We start from the raw sequence: 27,912 nt of genomic DNA, 5'->3' as shown, positions 1-27,912 counted from the left end.
GGCGGGAGGAAGGGGCGGACCGCGGGCGGTGCCGTTGGAGCTGCGGGCCCTGCGCGGCGCTCAGGTACCTCGTTGGGCAGGGGGCGGTTGTGCGCGGGGTAGGGAAGGCGGACGGCGGCCCATCCGCTCGGCCCCGCCGCCTGTCACATCCCACCGGCCGTCGTGGGCGAGAGGCCTCTCCCTGCCCGGCCCCGGGCCGCGGCGCTGAGGGGGCGAGGCCTCGCTCCGCTGCTCGCCCTGGGGGCGGCTTTCCTCTTCTCGGTGGGGCCGCGTGTGTGTGAGCCGCCCCCGCCGGTACTACCGGGGCCGGGCCCAAGGTCTCTGCTCCCCGTCCTTCTGTCCGGTTGTCCTCTCTGGCTCTCACTCCTGCTCGTTCTACGTGTGAGCGCAGGGACAGACCCCGTGCTTCCCCTCACGGTCCGTTCCACTGCGTTCTGAGGGCGTTCAGGGAATTCACTCACTTCCCCTTCCTCGATTCCTACCGCAAAGATAACCGGGCAGGAAGGGAAGAGCCCATTCAGACTCGTGCTTCTGAGAGCAGTGGTTTCGCAGTGTGCCCACAGGGCTCGGCCTTCAAAACACAGCAGCTTGGAAGGCCGCTGTGTTCGCTGTTATCAGAGGTTCCTCTGCTGTTTGTCCTGTGACACAATGAGATATGTTTAGGTCTCGCTTTCGACAAGATTAGATGGGCAGCTGGTGAGGTAGATGTCACTTGTTGTCCCTGGCAAGCTGTAAGTGTATCATTACAGGTGTCTAACAGATGTCTGTTGCTCTGTACGTGATTACACTGAAAGAGCTTCGCAGCCTGATGTTCATTTTTTCTCTTCTGTTATTGGAGGAAAGGAAGAACCGGGCAACATCGGTCCCACTTGCCAGCTTTCAGCCTGAAGCTGCCGTGTACGATTGATGTGGCAATAGACGTCCGTGCCCAGCAGCACATAGTCATGCTGGGATGCTGTATGTATGTTTTCCAGTATTGTATATACAAGCAGATTTCTTAAGTATCCCTTTATGTTAAGCTCAGCTTTTACTCATTTTTTTTATTTCTTGTTGTTGGTAATAGAATTGGAGTGTTATCTCCGCTTATTTTGGGCTTTTTATATAGCTGAGAAAGACAATATTTACTTGCAGCACTCAATACTGGCATGCAAATCTTCTAGTCCTTCAGTGAGGTCCTTTGCCTCATTGTATTCTGCAGGAAGCTTGTCCTGAGTGAGTATTACAGGGCTTCAGTGAGCACGGCTGTCAAGCTGCGTAAGTCTCACCTCTCCATCTCTCCTGAAGGCTCTGGCTTTTACTATCACCCAGTGGTGCCTTTTGAGAGCATAGGTCAAAGCTGTGTTAGACTAACATTGCTGTAATGTTAGTCCATTAATTTCCAGATTTAGAGGGATGAGTTTAACATTTCAGCCGGTTTACTTTCAGCTTTTTTTTTTTTCTTTTCCTAAGAGGCAATGCATTGTTTCTGTTTATCTTATCTTGGAAGTAATCAAACTTGAAATGAGAATCACCTGATGATGACAGTACATGTTCAAGGAGCAGGGGGGTTCTCCCAGAACTCGTGGGGTTGGAGCAGCCAGTATAACTGGAAAAACTAAAGCTGTTCCTTCTGTGGGTAAACCTCGGTATGTTGTCTTTCATATTATATTTACACAAGATTATTTCACACACAAGGAAGAATTTCAAGTTGAGTTGCTCTCTTCATAGTTGGCGGCTGAGCTTCTCTACTGGGAATCGTGTTATTCTGAAATACTTCTTGGAGAGTTTAGTTTTCTTCATAAAAACACTTAGGGGTAATGCTTCTGCGTTACAATCATTTTTTCAGCTCTTTTACTCATAAAGATCTCTTTCCTAATCATCAGTACATTAAAAGTGCTTACGTATCTTGTGAGCTTTATGTGGTTTTCCCCTTTTAGGACTGAACTTTTAATGAGGGGTGGGTAGTAGAAGAAGCGACAATGTGCCGGCTGAAACGTGTAGTGCTATAGAAACAAGTTTGCATGTTAAGTGTTGCTGTAGTTATACTTTGTGTCCTTTGTAGTTACTTCTTGCCCATTCATCATGCTAAGAGTTGGGCAAGCTGTTGAGCCTCCTGGCTTCAGTTTCTTCAATGAGCTGAGCAGGTACTGTGGATTATGTAGATACTGTTCTTCAAATCCTTTTTTGTTTCTGAGTAGCATAAATGGAAGTGGTGACTGAAGTGATATAGGATACTGTTACGTCATGAAAAGCAAAATGCAACAACTTGGCAAGAATTGAGAAATGTGCTTTTTTCACATGCTTTTCTTTTTCTTTTTCCAGAAGATCTTCATGCAACTGGCTGAAAAATGGTTCCACGAGATGGCAATCCCAACTCTAACACTATTAAAATGGTAAATGAATTGAAATGCCATGCTAATTGCTGAAAATTATAATGATAATAAGAATTGCATTTAAAATGAAAAATCCCTTCACTATTTACATTCACCCAATATATTAGAAGTTATACAACATGGAAAGTGGATTTCTTTATAATGGAAACAGAAAGCAAATGTAGGCTGAAGTATCTGCTAGATGTAACAGGCTGAAATATTGCATTTACTCTTAACTCATCCTTTTTTGTTTCAAGCTGTGCTTTCTGATAGCTGAAGTTTATCATAACTCTGTGCACTTCATTAATGAAATATTTTGAAAGGACAAAGCTTTGCTCTTCAGGAGAGGTGTCTGGTAGAAGCAGTATTATTGGCTTCCTTCTCACAGTGATCTTTGGAACACATTTACAGTAAATGATCCTGATTTCATGCAAGTCAGTGTTGTCTTCCTAGTGTTTTGATGTGGACCAGTAGTTAAGGTTCTCTGTATGCCCCTACCATGTAGGACTTGAGCTGCAGGTGATGCTAGTTGGATTTTTAATTTTAGAAAATATTTTGCAAATCTAAGTGTATAATATACAAACAGTTTTTCAGAGCTTTCTTATATATATTTTTTTTTCCTCTAGGAGATTATCTTCACTGTGACATGATCTGTGAAATGTGTTAGCATTTTCTGTTTCTGTTTTACGCTTACCGTGGAAGGTACGTATGACTAAAGGTGATCTTTCTAAATTCATTTCTATGAGTTAATTGCTGCCATTGTGTAGAAGCCACATAAGGAGACGTGTTTAACTGTGTTCTATTGCAAGTTTGGGAGTACTTGGTCTTTGTCAGTAGGAAGGATGATGTCGAAAACTTCCCAAAATACTAGTTGATATCTCTTTGCATTCTGTGTGAAGCATTACTTTCTTTTAGTCAGCTGCACGCTGGAAGATGCATCTTGCTGCACATGCAATCAAGACTTGTTAGTTGCCTCTTCTTGAGCTTTTTTCCTCTTTATGGAAGAATGATCAATTAGGCACTCAAAAGTGTTAAGGAGACACCATGTAGTCAAAAGAGCAAGTAGCAGTAGCTATTACTGTAACATAAGGCACACTGTAGCTTTTAGGAACAGATATGTTCTTTTTTAATTTAAATTTTAAATCCTATATATAAGTAGAAAAGAAATGATGTAATCTATTTATACTCTGAATGACTTCATGTAACATCTAAGCCACAAATTCTGTTGTCCTCATCTCCACTCCCACTGAAAGATCCTAATGCAAGTAATTTATAGAAGCCTAACACAGTACTAAGTAACTACAGAATGTACGCAGTCTCTAGGCACAGATCATACAGGTTGCATGCTTTGAAGCAGTCTCTGTTGTGAACAAAAGAGTGATGGGTATGAGCATGTCATATAGGGATCTCAAGTCCATTAGGGAACTGAAATTCCTTCCCATTTTCACCTATCTTTCCTCTAACTATTCACAGCACATTAAGTGGTGTAGTTTCCTATTTCTGCTATATCTTAGTACTGTTTCTTTGTCACCCGGTAGCCTGACAAGGAATTAGACTTTTCATATAGATCTTTCGTAACTTTTTAATGTCCAGATTCAATTTTGTCTGCATGTTGTGCAACCATGTGAGTGATCTCTAGGCTATATATAACATAATGGCTTCTAGGTGATTAGTCATAATAAAATGGCAACACAGTTGGAACACCATAGTACACAGTATCTATTAAACCAATTTCTAAACCCTCACAAGACTCTAAGCACTACAACCTTCTTGTTAGGCTGCTCAGATTTAAAATAATATCCCTATTTTTCTCTTTGAAAACAAATGTTTTCTCCTTTATTCTGTTTTGAATAGAGACTGCAATTCCTTGCTGAGTCTTTCATAACTTTGCTCCTGTCAATCCCACCATTTTATCAGGGAAGCAGAATAATTACCCAGAACTAATGCCCACACATGGAACATAGCAGCATAGATCTAGTGGTATAATTATACTTCAGGAACTCTGCTTGATAATCTTTTTCTTTGGAAATAAGTTCTTTTGAGAAATGGATTTAGTAAAAGTGGCAATGTTTGAATGTGGCAAAGACTATTTACTGAAGGAAAGACATGAAACAAAGTGAGAAATAGGATTGTGATCTCAAATGCACTTGTGCGTTCTAGGGAACCTGCTTTGGCAGGACAGTTAGACTAGATGATCTCCAGGCGTCCCTTCCAACCACTATGGTTGAGTGATGGATAAATGTAAGTGATTAATCCAAAGAAAAAGCTTGTTTGAAGGAAAAAAAAAATCACGCAGCTTCCTCACTGAAGACGGTGGCACTGGCACAGTCATAAAAAACTGCACAAATAATGAAGAGACAGTGAGCGACTGGCAATGTGAGGAAAAGTCAAAGTGTAATTTAAACTCCTATAACTATATTCGCAAAACAGTTCACCTGTCTTTACTGTAGGAGTCCAAAAAGGTGAATTGCTCTTTGGCTACTCAAGATGGTGCACATTTGAGTTTTTTGTGCTGATAAACAGCAAGGGACACTATATATTCTGTAGCAAATAAACTCTTAATACATTTTATTAAAGTAGGCAAAGAAAATAATACTAATCATAGAACTACCATGTGCATATGTTACTGGTTTTCATTAGAAAGTATTTGTAAGTTTACTGTGAGTAGACAGAACTATGAGATATCTAACTCTGCCCTGTATCTGAACTTGTATTTGAGACTTATAAGGATAAAATTTGAGGTTTTTCTAAGTTTAAACCTTAAAGTTGACACTTGTAAGGCAATATGACAAGATTGAATCACTTTCTGGTAGCATTATTGAAAATAACAGTGCACGTAGATCCATTGTGCTCATGATTAATGCTTGAGTTAAAACACAAGCAGGATTAAAAAAAAAACTTTTGGGTTTTGTTTCTTTTCTTATTTGTTTTTGTTTATTTTAACTTGATGTTTTTAATCTTTTGGGTTTTATTCCTTTATTAATACTGAACAGGTTACAAATGGTGTGGGTTTTTATCATGAATCGAATGAGCTCTCAGAGCAGTTCATCTTCTCAGCGTAGAAGAATGGCTCTAGGAATTGTCATTCTTCTCCTTGTTGATGTGATATGGGTTGCCTCTTCTGAACTCACTTCGGTAAGTATTGCTCCATGCATATTAAAAGAATCCCATTTAAGAGGAAAAGCTCAGAGGGAATGTAGTCCCTCATGCTCAGTAGGTGTGATGTGAACTACTACCTACTTTTTAATAACGGGAAGACAGTGGCCTTTAGGTTACTGTAGTCACATGTATATGCTACAAGTTATGAACAAGCTCAACTTGGTAAATGCTGGTTTCACTACAGAAAATGTTAATGACAGTTTTAAAATGAAACAAAGGAAGCCCATGGAAATGTGTTGTAATTAGGGAATTCATTTTGTTTATTGCCATTTTGATTAAATAATACCTAAAATTTCTGTGAGTAGTAAGTGAATTGTAGCACTACAGGTTAGGTAGACTTCAGTACAGAACATCCATAAGTCTAGGGTCAAAGGCCTTGTGTGTTATGGAGTTACAACCTGTAATTGTGGAAAGGTTTGTGGTAATTAGGTAATATACTCAGTCTGAAAACTGGCCTGGTATTTACTTATTATTAAGTTTTAGGACCTTAAGCAGAGTTTAAGCAAAAATAAATAAATAAATAAATTTCTAATAAATTCTTTTTAAGTTCAGGTTCCTCAACAGTTGGAATTGTGGTCTTCATCACTTTGTGTAGTAGCCTGTTGTTATTAAGATGACATTTTTTCCAATGACCTGGTGGAAATGCTGCTGATACTGAAATGTTACTTAAAATAATGTTTTCTGGTCTGTGATTGCAGTGTTAACTGCTTATAAAACTGGTCTTTTATTTAGGAATATTTGCATGTAAGTGCATTTTTGATCTTAATTGAATTCAAGAACAAATCAATACATTGGTTAATAAGTAAAAAAGTAGCTTTCCTTTGGTGGATAGTACCTTACAAGATGCTATTTATGATGGTTTGGGGGAGGGTGTCCCCAGAATAGGTAGGACCCCTTGTCTTTTGATCGTGGTTGCTAAGACTTGGAGCACTGAAATCGGACTGTCCTGTACTATATATATATTTGAAACTATTCATTCGTTTTCACAAATTCCAACATACCTGGTAATTTTGGATGCTGCAATTATTTTCTTTCCACAGTATGTTTTTACGAAGTACAACAAACCCTTTTTCAGTACATTTGCAAAAACATCTATGTTTGTTCTATACCTCTTGGGATTTATTGTTTGGAAACCGTGGAGGCAACAATGTACGCGTGGGTTTCGCGGGAGGCATGCAGCTTTTGTAAGTATTTTAACTTTATAAGGTACTTAGTGTTGTAGAAGTTGGTATAGAATTATCTGAGACAGGGAATCAAAAATTGTATACTTGCTTTAATAAATGTTTTAAGACAAGCATTTACAAGCTGAATCACTGCACAGGCAGATAAGATGATCATAATAGTCTCAAGAGTAAGGAACTAAAGGTAAAAAAAGAAGTAGGAAGTATGTGAGGAATCATGAGAAATGCTCTACTGAGCCAAAGCATTGGCCGCTTAGCCTTGTATTTCATCTTAAATGGTTGCAGGGGATGATTCTTTTCAAGAAGAGCTGATGAGCCTCACTGTTGTGGGCCCTTCTACTTCCCCGACGTCTGTAACCAATTGAATTAGTATTTGAACATTGTCATTAAATTTTATTAATGACTCTTTTTATGCGTGGCAGATCTGTGAACTGCTTTTTGAAGAGATTTTGAGGTTTTTAAAGCTGTGTTTAGGAGATGTAGCAGAGACATGATTTATTTTTTTTGCTGTTCTTAACCCTGTACTTGGTAACTTTTATGCATGTGAATGGTCTTCTGTTGCTCATCCTAGAACTGGGGACAGTTTGTGCTAGCGTCTAAAATTATTACAGAAACAGAGGCACTTTCTAAGGAAGTGAAAGATGTTGAAGACTGCTTGTTCTGTGCCAGTGTTTCAGAATGCTGAGCAGCAGGACTCAGGAAGCAGTAAGGCATTTGGCCTGATGCTAATCTTGCACTCAAGTAACAGAAAAGGTGATCCGAGAACATGTAGTTAATAACATCTTGTTATAGAAATGAGCTGTATGAAAATAACTGATTTCAGTCCTTCTGAATATGTCAGACTTCACAGACAGTGGTAGCTGTACATATAATGCACTTAAATAGTGTTTAACTTCTGTGGGTTTTTTCTTTTTTCTTTAAATCTTGCTTTAAATGCATGGAAAACATTTAGAGTTGGCTGTTATCTTGGCATAATTTTTGGTAGACAAACCTACAGGGTCTTCACTGGCAGTAATGACTAATAAGGATGATGTATGCACTGAAGGACAATTAATTGTTCAGAGCAGTTAATAAAATTAACTAACCTGAGCAGGTGAGTAGAATGAAGGGCTGCTGTCCGGAGTGCATTGTGTAGTGGTTATACAGACCACTGAATCCAGTGCAGTGCTGTGTCAAAGGTAATGATACAGTCATCTTGTGAACTGATTTTTTTGCAGAGCCTTCTTGTTTTTTCAGGCAGGTTAGTTAAATATTCAACAATATGATTACTACAGGTGCCTTTAAAATACCTTGTGTTTATCAACCTGAACAAAAATGGCACATTCATAGATTGTTATTTCAACCATGATGGTAAAGACAGCTTACTGTAAGCCCTTTTCCACATTAAAGACTTCATTTAGGATATACCATTTATTACCAGAACTGTAGAACAATCAACTGCCAAGCAGGGAACAGGGGTAGCAGCCTTGTTACCTTATGGAAAAGTAAAAATAATAGCTGACCTCATCGTAATGGAAATCTTGTTAAAACTAAGTCAAGAGTTCCATGCTTTTCTGCAAAGGAGTTTTGTCTCAGTAAAAGAAACAAAAATAATATTGTAATGTATGTGCAGTAGCATAGAGGAGTGTCTTACTAACTGAACTTCCTAAGTTTTGGCATTCTAACAGCCTGATCCTGCTGGATACCTGGGTATTTTGTTCAGTGGGGTCAGTCAAGATAAAGGGAATTACTGAAATCAAGTTATTTTTTTGAATTCCTAAGCCCTGTTGATTATTGGAGTGGGGATGATGGGGAAGGAATCGTAACAGAACTATGGAAAAAAAACATTAAAAAAGCCGTGATTGCAAAATAATGTCATCATAAATGGTTACATGTAAGGTTCTTTTAATTAGTTTGCAGATGCTGAAGGTTATTTTGCAGCTTGTACGACAGATAATGCTGTAAACAGTTCTCTGGTAAGTTCCTTAATTTGTGAAGGTTGGTGCTTTATATTTTAACATGACACCATTATCCTGGCTTCTTGTCTTTAAAGTGTTATCTACTTTTATCTAATACCTTTTGGCAAAGGAAAATAGTAGCTTTATTACTAATAAGTACTGCAAATAGTGTTATTACACATTATAGGAAATACAGATTCTCAGCTCAATGAAACGTATTTAAATGTTTCAGGAGTACTTTATGAAAGAAATATTTACATTGCAAAAAGCAAATGTTTAGATATTCAGATCAGTATCTGCCAAAGCAAAATGTTGAGAACTAGTGGAAAAGCCAAACAACTTTCAAGACAAATAAACACCGTTCAGTTAGCTGAGTACCTTGTATGCTGTGTTACTGCACTGCAGTTGGAGAGAAATGGACTGCCTTCCTTCCAGTGGATGAAGTGTTTCAGTTCACTGAATCAAATGCCAGTACTGGTATGCTGCTGATAAGCCAGATGGCATTTTTGTAGCAATTTTTATTGTCCATAAATGACAATTTGCTGTGCTTCTGTTGCTCGCAGACTGCTGCTTAATCTACATAGAGAAACTGAAGGCCGCATCCAGAACTGAATTCAAAGCACAGAACATGATCTGAAGCTTAAACTGTTTCTGTAATAGCTTAGGGGATGGCAATTGAGCGTTGACAAGTTGTAATATGTAATATATATCTTATACAGAATGAGAAGTTGAAGAGATTTTTCAGAAGTTTTCATCATTTCATTCTTTGTTATTTCAACTTAATTTATTTATCTGCATTTCAAAAATAATCTTCTTAGTTTGCTCAACGCATTAAGATCACCTGACTATAAATGTAGGATTCATCATAAAACAATTTGGCGTTAAACGCTCACAAAAAATTCTGGTCCTAAACAAGGAGCCTAACAAAAATGCAGCTACTGGACATTTTTATTAGTTCACTCCTACATCTTATTAATTTCATTCTAATGTGCAGCTTAACTGTTGCTTTGTTGGAAGTTTGTTGAAACTCCTGCAGAGTGTCTTGTACACCAGAGTTCTGTTCCCAGACATGTTTTAACTTTTAGTTGTAGTTCACCAGTTTCAAATAGATTCATTTTTGTATGGGTATTTTCTGTTTCTAGGACAGAGGCTAGAAGATCTATGGAAACTTTGGTGATTTTTGAGTTGCTTTCTAATTTTAAATCAGTAGGTTTCAGTTTTTCATGGATGACCTTTGTGTTCATGAGGGATATGCTCAAAAGCACACAGTTGTAAAATGCAGCAGTCAAATACCAGTATGTTGAATGTTAAGTGCAGGTAATATACAAGCATTCTTGATGTTGAATTACATATGAATTTCTTAGTATTCATCAATCTTTTTGTTGTGCTTAGTTTCAAAGAATTTAATTCTGCTTATAATTTAAATATCCTGCTTAATTGTATTTTACTTACGCTGCATCTTTTCAGAGCGAACCTTTATATGTTCCTGTAAAGTTCCACGATTTGCCAACTGAAAAAAGTGGCAGTAATAATAATGATACAGAGAAAAGTGAGTAAAGATTTTCTGGAATGCTGAAATGCTGGTTCTTTGATTTATTTTCTTCTTTGTTGGTGTAACTGCTGTTGTGCTGCAGGGCTTACCTTTTCTTTTTCCTTTCTCCCTCCCTCTTCCCCTTAAATCTCATGATGCATGAAATGCAGTCTCATATTTACTTTCAGGTAGAGAAAACATAGGCCTGTCGTTCAGTTTACCTTTCTTGGTCACTACAGATCCAGCCTATGTTTATCTCAAGGGACCAGCTGGGTTCAGTACTTGTGATTCTTTCCTTCTGGGCTTGTAAGAACAGCAGCAGTGAGCCTCTGGAAAAACAAGCTATTGCCCTTTTTAGAGCAGGAGCAAAGCAGTCAAAGTAAGAATTTTACCAGTCTATGTGCATTCTGATTTTATTTGAGCTTTACTATCATGTGATAGTAGCCGAAACAGGCCTAGCTGTCCCAGATAATTAAAGAAATGTTGGCTGTCAAAGAGTCCAGTTGTCTGATCCTCAGCAAAAGGGTCCCTGGTTATAAAGGGGAAAGTCTCCTCGTTAATTTCTGAATGACATCTTTAGAATTGCTTTGGTAGGCTCTGCTGTCCTGTGGTAGCAGGTACCAAACACTTGATGATTGCTTGAGCTGGATGGTTTGTTTTTTTCTGTATTTTAGAAAATGAGGAATTGTTTCATATCAAATCAAGTTAATATTTATATGTAGTGTGTAATGTTTTCTGTCTATAGGAAAATAACCTTAGAATAATCTTATAAATGAAATCTGGAACTGTCTAGTGCTGATATTCTGATTAGTTAGGGATTTCAAATGAAGAAGTGACCTTATGATCTCTGCTAAGCTTTGACTGTTGGATACACTCATACTCTGAACAACTGGCCTTGCAGTTAGGTATAGCTGTATGTAGTTTATGGTTAACTTTATTAAATTAACAGTTAATCTTACTTGTAATATTCATCAATACAGAATAATCCCTAACTAATACTGTGGGTATTTTTGACAGGAAAGATGCTGTTTTCAATGATGTGGTTTTAGTTTTTGGGTTTTTTTGTGTTTTTTTTTTTTTGTGGTTTTTTTTTTTTTTTTTGAGAGATAACTGTACTGATTTAAAGCAGTGATTGTATTTTGCCTCAGTAGCAACCTATCAAATAGCAAAATAGTACTGTGAGAAATAAAAATAGTGGGAAGTCTTCTATTTGGATAGAAACTTGTCATAAATTGGGGAGTATTGCAATCAATGCTGTAGTAAAACATCATAGCTATATTAGCATGTTGTGTTGGCTTGAAAGTTTAATGATCCCATGCAAATTTTTCTTTGTTTTTTTTTCTCTTAAGCTCCCAAAAAGCCTCGTGTGAGGTTCAGTAATATTATGGAGATTCGGCAACTCCCATCAAGCCACGCACTGGAAGCCAAGTTGTCTCGCATGTCATACCCAGCAGTTAAGGAGCAGGAATCAATATTAAAAACTGTAGGAAAACTCACTGCAACTCAAGTAGCAAAGATTAGCTTCTTCTTTTGCTTTGTGGTATGTGTTCCATTTTTTTCCCCCTCTTTTTTTCTTTTCAGAAAACTATGAATGCAATTAAAACTTGTATAGTAATAGTGAATATTAGCTATAGAGTATTGAGAGGAATTGTATTCTCTATGCCTCCTTTTCTAAAGAATACTGTCAGTAGTAAAACGTGCCTCATGCTGAACAGAAGCATGCAACTCCTTGAAGGGAGGATAGCAAAAAAGAAATCCTGTGTTTCTAGTTAACTGTAAGGTCAGTTGTAAAAGATACAGGGTGATTTCCATGCTTTCAGGTCCTATTGTCCTACATTGTATATGTTTAATGCAGCAAAATCTGGACTTGCATCTACACAGGCTGTTTCCACCTTCAATGAAAATGATCTGAATGTATTTCCATGTGTACACACATGCAGATTTTCTAGACTAAAGTCATTACGTTCAAAACAAATCCTTTTCAACCCACTCATGGTTGCTGCTAATGGTGTGTCTGCGTATTTCTTCTTGGATGGTACAAATAGCCTTGTCTAAGACTTCAGAGAGTAACTTTCATGTGAATCTGAGATTTTCTTAATGAGGTGTTGATAAAGAGATGTTTAAGCACTTGCTACTTTTTGTATTTGAGGGAATTGACAGACACGAATCTTTCCAAAGTTTTCTGAAGCATTAAGTGTAAGCGTTGTTTGCTTTTTAGAATGAAGATGAGGCTGTGACTAATGTCCCACGTATCTCTGGAAATTTCTTTGCAGCCCATGTGCAGCAATTATCTTGTTTTGCAAGTTCTTCAAGATAAAAGTACCTTTAGATAATGTGTTGCCATTATGTTATTTAATTATTTTGAAGTTCTGAAGTATATTATTCCATTATTATACATGTGGTTGAATGCAGCTGGTTTAATTCTAATTTTGTCTCTGTCGTGTAATGTAATCACTACATTATTTTTCTCATCCTCCAGTGGTTCTTGGCAAATTTCTCTTACCAAGAAGCTCTATCAGATACCCAAGTTGCCATAGTTAATATCTTGTCTTCAACCTCTGGTAGGTTTCAGTTACACAATCAGATGTGCATTATAAAGCTTTATAACATAGAATTATTTTTGGTTGTGTACACATGACCTGTGTAATGTTTTAGCTGCGTCTCTTGGGAAATGATGGGGCTTAAATATATATATTTATAGTTGTTTTTTTTTTTTTTGAAGGTTTCAAATATGAAATATTTGAATGAAATGATATTCCCCTTTTTAAGTCATTTTATAAAGAATAATTTTAAAAGCACACTGACTTTTCAGGCTTACTGCTGTTTGTTAGTATGTCAGTTGTTCTCAGTTGAGTGTGTATTTATTTGTTCGTCTGAGCATTTAGGCCATGATGTGTTCGTTTCAAAGTAGTTCCATTTAAGATTATGGGTGATAAGATCATGTATTTGAAATGAGTATGTGAAATATAAAGCATGAAGTGTCAGTGCTATTTTCTGAGCAAACTAGTAGTAAAATTGAATTGTATCAACTCTTCTCATTTTGTCTTGCAGGGCTTTTTACTTTAATCTTAGCTGCAGTCTTTCCAAGTAACAGCGGAGATAGATTTACTCTGTCCAAATTATTGGCAGTTTTTTTAAGGTAAGGTAATGCAATAGAGTGTTTAATCAAAAACTCTGTGATAACGTTGAGAAGACAAACAGACCTGTGGTGTCTATGACAATATATTGATGTGCTTTTAAATCCTTGTTCCTCAGACAAATTGAGGAAAATGACTTTTTAAATACTGCATATTGTGAACAGTTATCAAGTTCATGCTTGCATAGAAAATAAGATTAATGAAGTTTCTGTTGGAAGTGTGTGGTTACTTTTTAAACTCTGATTTCTCAATGGAGGTGACTTGACATGTGATGTCTCGTCAACCTGCTTTATTAGATGCCTGGTGCACTGTTTGGGGGTGTGGGGTTTTTTTAATTTGTTTTATAGCTTTGGATCAGGCCTTAACAAACAATACAGTGTTCCTTTTGGCTATGCCAAAAGTCTGTTGTTATGGTTAATTAAGACTGTGAAAAGATTGAAATCTTTTATGAATTTTTTCTTCTCCTTCTTTTTTTCATCTTTTTAATAAAGCTTTTGTGTTTTAAGTAGCATTTTGCATTTCTTCTTTTTTTGCTAGCATTGGTGGTGTGGTACTTGTTAACCTTTCTGGATCTGAGAAATCTCCTGGAAGAGATACAATAGGTATTTACTTTATAACTGTGGATTGTGTGGTGATGAGTCCCATCTTTTGATAATACTCAGGATGTTGTACTGGAGTTGTGTTTCACACGTAACTCTTCACGAACTGCCTCTGTAGTTTCTGCTTCTAAAGCTAGTTTATAGCTTAACTGACTCAATGTTTACAGTTTTGAGCTTTCTGCATTTTCCATATTCTTTATATAGCAATAGATTCCATAACAAAGAATTTGTATCTCTGACAATTTTGTAATAGGTACATTTTGAACAGCTGATCCTAATGCATGTGATACTTGACATGTCTTAAGCTGGTGTTTTTCATCTTTGCAGGTTCCCTTTGGTCTCTTGTAGGAGCAATGCTGTATGCTGTGTACATAGTGATGATAAAAAGAAAAGTAGACAGAGAAGATAAACTCGATATACCAATGTTCTTTGGTAAGAATAAAAACAATGTTATTGAAAGTTTTAATTCAGTGTGATTAAATTCTTTGCTTTCAGGCAATTAACAGATAAATTGTTAAAGGGCTTAGAAGAGCAGAAGAGGAAGTAGAGAAGGCTTGCTTTTGCCCTGGTTAATGAGTACTTATAAACTAGTTGTGTGAGAGGTTTCTTGTTTGTACTCCCAACAGTGACAGATAACTACCTTTAGGAATGTGCACTGACCCTTTTGATTCAGTGGATTTCTTTTCTGTACACTACAAAACTGTAAATATCTGTTCTAAGTGCTGTTTGTTAGTGTCAGGCAAATTTTCTTATGTTTCTCTCTCTTTAAGACTTAAAATACTGATTTGTTGCATCTTCTACGTATTTGTGTTGTCAGAATGGCAGCATTTGAGATTTCAGTTGTTGATGCTGAGTGATATTTATTTTTATTAATTTAATATTGCTTTTCTACTCAGGTTTTGTAGGACTGTTCAATCTATTGCTGCTATGGCCAGGGTTTTTTCTGCTTCACTATACTGGCTTTGAAGCATTTGAGTTTCCCAGTAAACTGATATGGATGTGTATTGTCATTAATGGCCTTATTGGAACAGTTCTGTCAGAGTTCCTCTGGTTATGGTATGTAATATTCATGTAAATTTCACAATATAAATTGTCTTAAATGTGTTAGCAAATATCAGGGTGTCAAATTGGTAGGATTTTTGCTCTCTAGCTTGATTTGCAGAGTGTCATCCATCGCATCATGATGTCCTGTTTAAGGGCAGCAGCTTTCTTTAAAAAGCAAGTGATGTGTGCTATAGAGAATTTATTAAGATATTGTGTGTGTAGTTTACTACAGAACTCTTACTGAGATGAAAAGACTTGGTAGTATAGTCACAATAGCAATAGGGGAGCATGAATTTCTATTTTAACAGTTTTTTGGTTTCTGAAGCCTTGTGAAAACATGAGTCAGAACCCATTAAATCAGTATTCTGTAGCTGATGTGCTTGTTTAGGCCTTCAGAGGAATACTTCACTAAATCTCATTAAAATGCATTAATCACCAAAATATGGCAATTCATACATCAGTCTGACTTTTGGATTGGTCTGCAGCAGAGGATGAAACAGGAGACTTCTAGGTGAAAAGCTCAAAAGCTATAGCAGAGCTGAGAACTTTTAGGCATCTCCTGGAAGGACAGTGTTAATTGTATTACATGCATTTTGCTTGATATCAAAATGGCTCAGACAATTAAACTTATTGTGCATTTGGTTTGTATCAAACTGCAGAAGATCTTAGGAGCTCACATTTTATCTTAGATCTGTAGATGCACATACTTTTGAGGGTTTTTTCTTTCCAACTCTATTCAGTAAACTGGCTCTTTGCATAAGTACCACCTGCAAATGAATTTGGGAAGAAAGGTTAGTTTTCTGTGGCTGCTGATGCACGCACACAGTTTTGTTGGTCTGCCACTTAGGAACAGAAACAATATGATTTCTATTTTTTACAACTAGATGATTTAGAAGTCTACTGACTTTTTTTGTTGCTTATGTAATACGATGAGAGCACTTGTAGCAAGCAGAGGAGGCTCACAGAAACTCAGAACAATTTCAAGGGTGCATTGTAGCAGACAGTCTGCTAACTTTATTTCTCTATTAGTCAAAAATATTTATCTTTTTGGATAGGATTTCTTGACACAAGTGATGTGTCTTCCTTTTTTTTACTATTTTAATTATTATTTTCTAGGGGCTGCTTTCTTACCTCATCACTGATAGGCACACTTGCGCTAAGCCTTACGATACCTCTGTCCATAATAGCTGACATGTGCATGCAGAAGGTAAAGTATTGCTAAGTTATGAGCATTGTTAACAGTCTTGAACTTCTTTTCTTTTTATCCCCAGTTCAGCGGCAGTGTTATTTTAAATGATGTTTACAATGAGTAGAGTTTTGCTTTTACTGTCACTTGTTAATAACTGTTGAACTGCATTATAATTAATCTTTTCCTTATATTGACAGTTATAGTAATTCTGCACTTCCTCACTTGCATTCTTTATGTATATGATTAAGACGATTGGATGAAAAGTACCCTAAGTCATTGATAATACCTGGTGGAGTGCTTTATTGTAACAGGAAGTTTTCAGAGTTCAAGTACAGTGCTTAACTGTACACTGTTAGGCTGATGTGGATGTTAGACTTTCATGTAACTGTCCTCAATTTAGTTGGCAGCCTTCAGTTCTTACTGAGCTAATAACTGGATAAACCCTGCATACAAAGGAAGAAAAAGAATCCAATAACCAGTTTAGAATAGAAGCTACGTGCAATTAGCTTATATTACTCTTCAAGCTTTATCGATATTTTTCTTCTCGTACTGATTGGGTAGAATTTTCAGTTTTTAAATATTTATATATGCATTAATTCCAATCCTGAATATTTGAATTTAATAATCAATGGCATGGAATGTAGAATTCTTAATTTAATATGAATAATGATTATTTTGCAGATTCTGCAAGCATTTAATTACTGTCTTTTTGTCTTTAAGTTCAAGTCAATTGTTTCTATTTCCTGAAGGCAGGATCAGTCACTTGTTTCTGGTCTTTACTTTGGATTAAAATCCATACTGTTCAAAATTTAATTTCCAAAGTTAAATTTTAATTTGGAAGTTAAACCATCTGTTTAACTTCTTGGAAATACCTTTCAAACTCACTTTCTTTCTAATGCACTTCCTGTTCAAATCATCTTCATTGAAATTACGATAGTGACTTTTTTGACAGGGCATCCCCACCTTGTCCAACAAGTTTCACACCTCTCAGTGTAGACACAGGTGTCTGTAACATGGCTAAACTGTAAGCATTGCCATTGCATGCTTGCTTGCACTTTGACCATTGATAACACCTGTATTTCATTTACATTGTGTGCATATACCTGTGTGGGATGGAGAGGCTGCAAGATGGTGTTATGGGTGGGTGGCTTTTTTTTATCTTTTAAGCATCAGTACTTGGTATTGGGTATCGAAACTGTAACTTTTCTCCTCTGAAATCTCTAATTGTATTTCCACCAGAGGGAGCTGTGCTTACGTTTCATTGCTCTGTTAGCCTTACAGATGTTTCTTAGGCACTCCTAATTCTTGCACCCTTGACTTTTGTAACCTAAGTTTAAAACTGTCTCAGGGGGCGATTGCTAGTAGTAGTATAGACACAGGGAGAATTTAGTTCAAACTGGACAAGTAATGTGCTCTGTTTTTTTTAAACGAAAAAAACATGGTAACTTTCCAGTTGCATAGTCTTGTTTGTGGGCAGTGATTTCAGCAGTGACTGCTCAGACAGGATGTTCACAGTGAACCATCAGGTGTGAGGTGAGCTCTTTTGTGTGACCTGCTTGTCGAAGTGTTTATCAAAATGTCCCAAGAGACTTCCTCATCTGGATCCAGTAGATAGCTACAGCCGAAAAATGGGAGTGTATCCACACCACAGCACTAACTGTATGTTTGGTTGTACGGAACAGAAGAAAGGTTGTTCACCTATTATGATTATCAGAGACTGTAGAAATTGTACCAAATAACTTGTGGAAATATTTGTAGTATTTCAACCAATTCAAAAGAACTGTGTGCACCGTAAGCTTATAAATCAGTAATAGTAATTAGTCTATGCACTGTGCTCTTTTAGAAACACTGATGAGCGACTGATGTTTGTATTTTGATTCCAGGTGCAGTTCTCTTGGCTGTTTTTTGCAGGGGCAGTACCTGTATTTTTTTCTTTTTTCATCGTCACTCTTTTATGTCATTATAACAACTGGGATCCTGTGATGGTGGGAATCAGAAGAGTTTTTGCCTTTATTTGTAGAAAACATCGAATTCAGAGGTAGGGTAACCACAAAATCCCGTTCCCAATCTCATCTCTCCCTTAGCCTTTCTGCCATGCTGTAGCCTTCTGTAAGTCACATCACTCACATCTATTTTCATACAAGATGGACCTCAGTAGTTAATTTTCTTTTGAGCAGTATTTGCTAATCCATGTATCAACCTATGTACTATTCAGAAAATGGGAATACATGAAGTCTGTTCACATTTCTGAAGAAGTTTCCTAGTAGATATCATAGTTTTATTTGTTTAATGTTGTTGTGGTTGTTGCTGTTCCCGGAACATACAGTGAAAAATGTGTTAACTTTGTGAATGGCATTAGTACGTCTTGGCTATGTCTGCAGCTCAAACATCTGGCACTCAGTGCTTGCTAAATGGGCTGTTTTGTAGCCAACATATTACCATGTAATTAAAAAATATTTCTTTTCTTTTAAGAATGCCAGAAGAAAGTGAGCAGTGTGAAAGTCTTATTCCTATGCACAGTGTTTCACAAGATGGAGATAGCTGCTGTTCATAGACAAAAGGTAATAAACAATACAGTAATAAGTGAGGATTGGTTTTTTTTTTCCATGATGGCATTTGTTACATACAAACACAACTTTCCAGAGCATACAGTTAATATTGTTCTGAATTGATAGGTTAAAATTGTAAAGAAATGTCAAAATTCTATACCGGGCATTATTCTTACCTTGTTTCTGCCTTCAGTGGGTAAAGATACAGTATATTACAACAGTATTAGCTAAGAATACCTTGGGAGTTTGGAAAACAGTAAGGTAGTGGGGCACTATGCAAAGCTCTGAGAGGGATGTTACAGATAGTTGAGTCTGTCTTAGGGCTGTGGTGACAGGCTTAGTTTAGAACTGTCTTAGCCAAATAACATAAAAAATTGAATGATCAGAAGTGTACATTTTTTTCCCCAACGTTGTTTAAATTAGAAATATACTAACAAGAGTTATCATGATGTCTTAAGCTTTGTACAAGCTCTTTCCGTAGTTTACTTATAAGATGGAAATTAACATGTGTAGCAATTACCTTTTTTTTGGTAATCTTTAATCGTGTAGTGCTGATAATTTTTCTTTTCTTTGCTCAGTTTAAAAATGGATTGATGCCTAGTGAAGAGACAATCTTCTGGAGAAGTCCCAAAGGAGTAATGTTTCAGTGCCTATTCTGAATTTTTAGTAAAAATGAGAAGTTTCTGTTCTTGTGAAACTCTAAACATCTTTGTTGCTTTCATCTGATTTTATAAATGAACAAATTCACTCCACGCGTATCAACGTAGGGGATCTTAGTCCATCTGAGCAACCAACCTGCCTTACTACACTGAGCTGGTGAAGTTACTTGACAAAATCAAGCGAATGAATGCTGTTAAGTGATTTCTTTCTCTTTTTAACTCTCGGTTTTGTTAAATGCTGGACAAGGTTATTTTAAAAAATACTTCCAATGAGTTATGTAAATAAGTTTGCAGGTCATCACGTCCTACAGGCTTTCAGATGAAAAGCTAAATAGATACCTTACCTGTAGTAGGTACAAATTAACTTTTTTATGTTGTATAAACTATTTGCATATTAATAGAGGAAATAGTAAAATAATTTATTAAGTGAATTCTTGTAATTATTAAGGCAAGATCTTTGTACAGTCCTGGAACACTACATATATATAGTCTTACCCCATTCTGAGAAGCCTTGTAACGGCAGTGGGTGCTGCTGTTTAAAAATCCTTTGCTTCTAATGATCTGGAATGTTTGAAATCACAATGAATGAAAGAATATTTATAATTGCAGTACACTGGGTGTGTGTCCTCAAGAACAGTCTCTTAAGAAGACCAACACTGTAACCCATCGTGATTTCAAATAGAAGGCTTAATTCGAAAACTTTCATTTCTGTGGTTGCCAACTTAGGAAAGAGATCACAATAAGTTGTTAAGATTTTCCGTTGTGGGTTGGCACTACAGCCATCTACTAAACAGTGTGAAAGCTAAAAAATAATTGCATTGATTTATTTTTTTTTTTTCCAGTTGCATTAATAAATTTATTCGAAAATGGATTGTTTTCCTTACAACCTGTATCTTCCTCCTACTGCAGCTTTTGTCTTATTTGATTCTAAGAAGTTATGAATAATTACGTTCAAGGATATTTGAAATAAATCAGTGACATTTTCCAATTTCTGGCCTATAAGACACTTCCATTAAAAAAAAGAAAGTCTTTTGATAGATTTTGTTTTCTTATAATGAATGTAGGACAGACTTTGAGTTGGTAGTATATTTTCTTCCACATAACAAGGCTATTAATAACAGCGTATTCTTATCCTTCCATACAGATAGGAAAGGATAACAGCAAATGCCTTTTCATGTTTTGAACCTCTAGTAATGATCCTTCCAAGAGATGATTTGGTGATATGACTTGTAGACTAGATGGAATTCAAGAAAGCAATGTGTTCAGTAAGTTTTAAGGATTGACTCAAACAGCAGATAGAATGTAACATTCTGAATGTAGAGAAGAAAAAAGATACGAGGGGAAGAAAAGGGAATCTGGGGGCTGTTCTTGTTGAGTATTGCACCTTAATCAAATTTTTTCCTTCCATTTCTTAATATTGAACTACATTAAAGGTTTCAGTTATCTGAGGTGTCTTTTGAGATAGTAAGTCTATATTTGTATTCCTGAAATAGTTTTTAAATAAAAAAATAAAAGCAGAAAAACATAAGTTTATTAAATTTATGTAGGTGTTTTGAAAAACTTCTTATTTCAATTGGAAAGCCCAGTAGTACAGCAGTTGAAAATACAGTTAGTAAAACTAGTTTTATATCTGTCTTCATTAGAGTTTTCAGGGATTTCACTGGTAAAAGAGTTTACAGTGGGATTTTTTTTTTTTTTTTCTAAATTAGGACTAATTAGAAGTTGTTAATTTCAGCCATTAGCTACAGATTTTAACCCATTCCTGTATAGCTACTAATCAGTGACAGCTCTGTCAAACTAACTCAAGGAAGGCTGAGTTTGCTTTCAAATGGGCAATAATAGTATTTTCAGCAGGATATTTTAATACTGTCTTTTGAAACTGGTCATTTTGATTGATAGGATGGATTGATAATGCGTGGTGGGCAGTTGCTATCCATATTTTTCCTTATGTTCATGACTTACAGTGAAAGCTTATAATAGCTTTCTGTGTATATGACTTACGTTAAATGGCATTATTATGTTAGGTTTGAAACTAAGTACAATGAGAGTGTTGTTCTGACTCTGACCTAATAATCTCCATGTTCAGCAAACTCAATATTAGGGCCTTCCTGCTGTTTTGGTTTTTGACAAAAGACGTGTTAATCTTTTTTCAAGATATTTACTATTTCTTATGGCACTTTGTAGAGCTTGAACAGGTGTTTTTTTGGCGTTAAATTACAGCCCTTTAAAAAATAAAAAGCAAGAAAAGATAAATAAAAAGCTAACTATTCTTGAAATGCCATGGATTTTTAAGCAGTGGTGCCCCTGTGGTTACAAGAAATACACTGCAGTTTTATTTACTGAAGTTATGATATGTAACATTGTTCCTGTGTTTAATAGAATGTGATGAGATTTTTCTATAAGATCTTGTGATTTTTAGTACAATAATATTTTATAAATATATTGTCTTATTTGAAATGTAAATTGCATAGTTCTCTAATGGGTGCTTGGTAAATGCACAAGAGATTTAGCTTTGATTCTCAGGTACCTCTGATGTAATGGTGACATACTGGTATTTTTTTTCCTCATAACACAACTGGAATGTGAAGGGGCTCTTGCAGATCTTTACCGCTGTGTGCTAGCATGAATTGGCATTCTTACTGTTTCACTTTGGGAATGTCTTTATTCTGACTTGCTTCTTGTAGGAAGCACATACAACTTAAAAAGGAAAAAAGGATTTTTAATTCAAGCATTTCTTTGAGATGAAGCCATGAGATGCCTAAACAATAGTGATTTCCTATACCCACAAAATGGAAAATGAGTACTACATGCATTGTTCTGTCAAACCATTTAACTAATTCCTGCAGTGCTGTGAGACAAACCAAGAATCTCTTCTGTGTGTGATTGAGATTTTTTTGTTCTGTTTTTATATATGGAAGAGATTAGGACAATTTGCTAAGTGCCATGTAGCCTGCCTTAGCTTTTAGGGTTCTGGTGAGTCTTGTCTAGTTTAGCCTCCTGGGTGCTGCAACCCAGAACAAAGGAGGAAAAATCAATTCAGTTTTTCTAGCTACTTTGTTAGGTTTTCGGTCATGCCAAAAATGAGAGGTGCTGTAGTTGTAATACTGATCCAGCAGTTATTTGGAAAGTATGGGGCACAAGAATGCCACTGAAGTTGCAGAGAGCCTGATAGTTCTATTGTCAATGTGTGCAACATTTCCAGCATGTTGGCTTGGAAATTGATGTGGGAAGTGTAGCATGTAGCTGATCCAGCCTGCCATGGAGCTGCGCTAGCATACACTGCACACATCAACCTAGAAGCTGCAGGCTGGGGCACAGCTTGGGGCAGAGCAAAGTATTCTGTCGCAATATGGTATTAAGTAGTGGTGTTCCTCTTAGTGGTGTTCTGGTGCTGCATGTAATACTTGACCCAGTATGCTGCTACACGTTTTGCAAACCACCACGTGTCATCCTAGCAAAAACAGTGAATTGCTTCTTTGTGTGCATGCTTTTGTAACTGTCAGTCCCTTTCACTGTGCTTAGGCACTGCTATTTACTAGTACACTTGCCTTAAGTAATGTGGTTCAAGAATGTCTTTTGTAGCTCTTAGTTCCATCTCTTTGTGGTAAATATCATCATTGAAATTCCCTGCTAAATAAACTTCCTATCCTAGGAAAATGAACTTACTGAGCTTAAGCTAAGGTTACTGGAGGAGGAGGGAAGAGTAGTTAAACCGAAGGGCTGAACTGTGACATGCATGAAAATAGATAAGCATCGGTAAGGAAGAGTGTTTGTAGATGAAGTTGTAGGTAGTTGCATACTCAAAAATCTAGACAGAAACTGCTGTTAAAAACAGAAAGTTGAGTTATATAACTTACTGTAGAATGGTACATTTAATCAGTTTTCTTTCATTCCATGCAAGCTTTGAGTTACTCAGATTCTGTTAGAGCTGTTATGTAGTAACTGTAATTTAATAACTATGATTGCAATAGTATTTAAGTGCTGATGGCTCATTAACAGTTGTTATGCATCTTGTTTTTTTTTTCTTTCTAATCCAGGACTGCATTAATTGTGTATTTAGCTTTACATGTTTATTGCATGGCATGATTTCTCAGGGAAATATGGATGACAGCATGCATTGTAAGAGCTGGGAACTGATTCCTGCTTTTAAAATCATTATGAACTTTCAGGTTTCACTCAAGCACTTCACATCAAATGACTTCCACGTTGAATTGCTTTTGGTTTATTAAGTGAATCATGATGAAGATGTTAACAGCATTGTAAGGTGTCTGTAAAACGCACTCTGCCCGATACTTCATTAGCTTCTGGATATACATCCATCTCAAATTGAGTCTGCAAGTTGTGAGGCTTTTTTCCTGCTTTAGAGTAATATGTGCCATATACATTAATAGTTGCCTGAGACACAACAGCAATGTCTGTTTCCAGAGTTAGACAATGCTATAATAATACAGTCTGATTCTGGTGTAGAGTACCAGTATAAATATTCTAACATATTTACTTGTATCATTAAATTTTTACACAGTGTGCTTACTTTGGGGATTTTTGTCTGCTTTTCCAGTAAAGTTACTTTGTCTAGACTGGGATTTGATCCAAAGCCCACCAGCATTAGAGGTAGCATTAATAAAATAAAACTATTGAAATCCTCAGCAGTCAGGTTGACCTTTATGCCTTTGCAGTGTTTTTATCTGCAGCATACATAGCAAGCAGTTTCCTGAAAGACTTAACTAATATAAAAGTTGAGGGATTTAGTGTTGGCAAAAATGGTAAACATACCGCTGTTACTGATCACAAAATATATTTCCCTACAGCCAGCATGCAGCTTAATTATTTAGCAGGTGGATTTGTCTTGCTATATGACTTCTCTTCAGAATCAGCAGTGCAGGAAATGTTGACCACTTTGCTTAGTTGTATACTAGAAGAATATTTTTTTGTCCATAGTGATCCTCAAAGCTGTGATCGCATTCTCAACTTCTTGATGATTTCAGATTTGACATTTCCAGTTACTTTGCAAAGAAAGCGATTCCTAGCTAGTGAAACTGCTGTGATTGTACTGAGTGCCCTGACCATCTGTACTGTCTTAGACCTAACATAAAACATGTAATTCTTACATACGTATAACCATTCAGCTATGTCTTCTCAGCGTCCTTCCAGCTGATGTATTGCATCATTACACTGGGTATTAATGGGCAACTGGACAACTTACAGAATGCCCATCATGGTGAGGAATCCATCTAGAGTTTCACCTAGTTGTCACCTCCTACTTTTTAAAAGCATGAAAGGTTTTTCTGTGAGGATTTTGAAGAAAACAGCTGTTAGTTCTTCAGCTGCTGAGTTAATAGTTGAGTATGTTTCTCAGTTTCTAAACTTGTATCTGGATTTCTCCTGTTTTACTTAACTTTTGACTTTTGTTAGTGGAGGTGTGCCGTTCTTTGTGTTTTCCATGGAGTTTATGTGACTCGGTACTGGAATGGCCTCAGAAATAACAATGCAGAGAAGCTTGCATGACTTTGAACACGTTCCAGAAGTTTTGCCACACTTCATTAAAAAAAAATAATTATCAAGCTGAGGAGAAAGTAGCCATATAGTGTAGAGTTAACTTTATAACGTGCAAATTACTTTGCTTTCATTACGTATCCTTCAGTGTATTGCTGATGTCGCTGGCCCTCAAGATTTTTTTTTGGCTGTTAAATGTGATGCTTCTCTCCTCTCTAAATGGAAACTTTTTGGTGTAAATTAGACTAGATCCTCTATCACAAGGATTGATTTCTAACATATTTCAGAATCTCTTCCTTTTAACCTTTAGCTAAAGGAACAGGGGATTTCCACCCAAACAGAATCCTTTTCCCATGTGAGAGGAAAGCATTAGAAATAAAAATTGAAAATAAATCCTATTGACCAGCATATGGGGATTCAGCTGCAAGATCGTTGAGGTAATTGCCTGTATAGCACAGTTAAATATAGGGCAAGCTTAGGCAATAATTGTGCGATGGATTCATCTCTCTGATTGTGTTTTAATGTAGAAGGTAGGAATTTGAAATCTCATCATTTTTGGAGCAATAGTGGACATGCTGTGGATCTTGGTTGTGTTTTGGGATTCTTAGGTTGGTGTGTTCTGTTTGTTTTATGAAGACCTACATGTTCCATGTACAAACCAGTTACAAATGGATGGTCTGCCTATTAATTGAAAACTCTGAGAGCCATTTACACAAAGCCATCATGAAAGCTTAGGTATGAAGGCTTAGCTGTTCAAGTCCAGGTTATCTGAATAGAATTAGATAAGCATAATGAGCATGCAATACCAACTTCAGTACTGTACAACTGAGTGAGTCCTTGTGAAGATGTAGGACTTATTCAGGTTGTCTTTGGGATGGGTATTAGTAAAACAAAATTGCATCTCAAACTTTTGTTTAGATATTTATACTGACTGATTTGCTACATTTCTAAAACTCGTGCACTGAAAGATGCATGAAACCGATTAGTGTGTCCTTTTGGCATTACATCTTGTAATTAATTTCAGCTCTGTAATTTGAAGGGAACTCTGAAATTGCTTTAACTGAAAAACTTTAACGTGACAAAAACTTTTGTTTGCACGAAGTTTGTATGATAATTCAGATGTTCTGAGAGCACAGATAGTTCCAGGTGTACATTTGTTAGGAATTGTGTTATGCATAAGATTTTAAACATTTTCCTTAGTATCACCAGAACCTGAACTGCCTGATGCATATTGCATTTGCACCTAAGTATTTGATTTCAGAATGTGTTAAACTATGTCTATTTTTTATAAGAAACATCATTCTAATCCAATTTCCGTTTAATAAGTATGTTCACACAGAGGAAAATCATAATTGTGGCTTGATGCAGAGATTTATGCAAGAAAACAGCAGGATGGCAGTAGTAACTCTGAAATGAAGATGCAAGTCTCTTCAGAAACTCTGGCTTCTTGTTCTTTCCTCACTTCTGTACTAAATAAGTGGCTTCGTTATTCCTGACTTATACAGGTGAAGCAAGGACCAGATCTTTTGCCCTTTTGTTTTTTAGAAGTGAACATTGACTTTTGCCTGTAATGTCTCTGTCACATCACTTCATTTTCTGAAGGGGATTCAGTTAAATGAGAAGTATAAAATAAGTATTTTTAATTAAAATCAAATTTAAGCTATTAATACTTTTGAAACTCTCAATATGAATAGAGATCTAATGAATGAAAATTATAGGCCTATATTGCAAATACCAAATACTGCTTATATATTTTTAAACAAAATTGGTATATATGTGATTATTTGAAACGTGTATAAAAGTGATAATGGGGAAATCATTCTTATGTTGATTGATTAATAAATGGAAATCGTTAATATCCAATACCAAAACCCTATAAAAGGGCTAGTGAAAAGACAATGTAATGTATTCTGATAAACAGCCTGTGTAATACAATCAATGGGTGTGATGTTTTTGTTCTGTATTATATTTATTATGTGTAAGTAAGCCAATAAAGATTATAAATCATATTTTCATAACAGGAATTAGTATTTGGTTGGGGGTTTATGTTTAATGTATTTCATACCATCAATTAAGAAAAACGGAGTGGTCTCTAAAGAAAGGTCTTGAGTTAGTCCACTTAATTCCCCTCTTTCTGTCTTAAAGGTGAGTCAGAGGACATCTTATTTACCTGCAGTCAGCTGGGATGTCAAAAGGCTATAATCTGTCTCAGATAGGTGTGGTAATTAAGTAGCGAGGTATCAATTTTTAATTCATAGCTACAATAATTTTACTTGCAAATACATTATGTTCTGGAAGGCTGCTGTGTTTCATCAGCAGGGGGAGCTACTGTAATATCCATCTATTGCGTTCTTGAACTCTAAGTGACAAAAGCAGTAAAATGCAATTACCTTATCTGTTTATCATCCTTGATTCTTAAAGCTAAGGAGGACTAGGTGCTGGCTTATTTTCATGCAATTGGACTTTGAGTGTGTTATTATTAATTATTAAAAATCTCTTGGGATCATAGCATTCACCTGAATATTTAATTAGAAAAAGTATTTTGCTACCATAGGCTCTTAAGTTTTTTCTGAATTGTGTTCAATTAGTGTATTGAATCAGTTCTGCAAAGGTATAGCGAGAAGCAGGTTTTGATGTTGAGGCAGATGCTTGCTATGATGTACCTAGGTTGCTCCAAAAGTAATGCCTCCTGATTAATTCCATGGAAACAACAGCAGATATAAGGAGCATAATAATACTCTTTAAACCAAATTTTGAGCTACAAGACACTATTTTTTAACATACTCACCATCATTAGCTATGCATTTTTGACAGCAATAAAAACAGCTTACGTACCATGCCAACACAAATGCATGCTAGAGGAGGTGACTGCTGTTACCACTGCTGAAACGCTCCACACACCACTTCACTGTGCTCACCTTTGCTGTTTGGTCTCCATGAACATTCAACAAGTGTCAATGAATGTCAATGGCTGCTATTTTTTCCACTTGGAAGAATTTGGTTCCAGCCCTTCGTTTCATACGTACTTCCATGTCAGACTCCATTTTGTCAGGCTGCTCTGTCTAATGCTCTCCATCTCATGT

At 36.4% G+C, this 27,912-nt stretch overlaps 1 protein-coding gene across 7 annotated transcripts; it reads left to right on the top strand.

The window, feature by feature from the left end:
* The first annotated feature begins 16 nt into the window (after positions 1 to 16).
* SLC35F5 (solute carrier family 35 member F5) lies at positions 17 to 26,838 on the top strand. Of its 7 annotated transcripts, XM_015868983.3 has the most exons (19): positions 17 to 64; positions 839 to 957; positions 2,302 to 2,372; positions 2,978 to 3,053; positions 5,345 to 5,486; positions 6,551 to 6,694; positions 8,584 to 8,646; positions 9,034 to 9,105; positions 10,096 to 10,177; positions 11,509 to 11,699; positions 12,639 to 12,720; positions 13,211 to 13,298; positions 13,834 to 13,898; positions 14,223 to 14,327; positions 14,792 to 14,951; positions 16,056 to 16,146; positions 18,012 to 18,166; positions 18,601 to 18,689; positions 19,256 to 20,324. In XM_015868983.3, the coding sequence occupies exons 5-18, from the start codon at positions 5,352 to 5,354 to the stop codon at positions 18,680 to 18,682; spliced, it is 1,515 nt and encodes a 504-aa protein (XP_015724469.2). In that variant the 5' UTR covers positions 17 to 64; positions 839 to 957; positions 2,302 to 2,372; positions 2,978 to 3,053; positions 5,345 to 5,351; the 3' UTR covers positions 18,683 to 18,689; positions 19,256 to 20,324. The 7 variants fall into 7 exon arrangements, with proteins under 7 accessions (XP_015724469.2, XP_015724475.1, XP_085408338.1 ...); XM_015868989.3 differs by lacking the exon at positions 9,034 to 9,105 and having other exon boundaries at positions 844 to 957; positions 19,256 to 26,838; XM_085552212.1 differs by lacking the exon at positions 9,034 to 9,105 and having other exon boundaries at positions 844 to 961.
* Positions 26,839 to 27,912: the final 1,074 nt, after the last annotated feature.

Source organism: Coturnix japonica, chromosome 7 (genome assembly GCF_054131305.1).
Source record: "Coturnix japonica strain WE chromosome 7, WE-NBRP24, whole genome shotgun sequence".
NCBI classification, from domain to species: domain Eukaryota; kingdom Metazoa; phylum Chordata; class Aves; order Galliformes; family Phasianidae; genus Coturnix; species Coturnix japonica.
This window is presented reverse-complemented; position numbering and strand designations above follow the sequence as displayed.

What these genes read in the sequence shown, in the direction of transcription:
- SLC35F5 (XM_015868983.3), top strand. Translation starts at nt 5,352, where the DNA reads ATGGTGTGGGTTTTTATCATGAATCGAATGAGCTCTCAGAGCAGTTCA. An exon ending in GCTTCTTCTTTTGCTTTGTG is followed by an intron (nt 11,700 to 12,638) that starts GTATGTGTTCCA and finishes CTCATCCTCCAG; the next exon opens with TGGTTCTTGGCAAATTTCTC. An exon ending in CGATATACCAATGTTCTTTG is followed by an intron (nt 14,328 to 14,791) that starts GTAAGAATAAAA and finishes TTTTCTACTCAG; the next exon opens with GTTTTGTAGGACTGTTCAAT.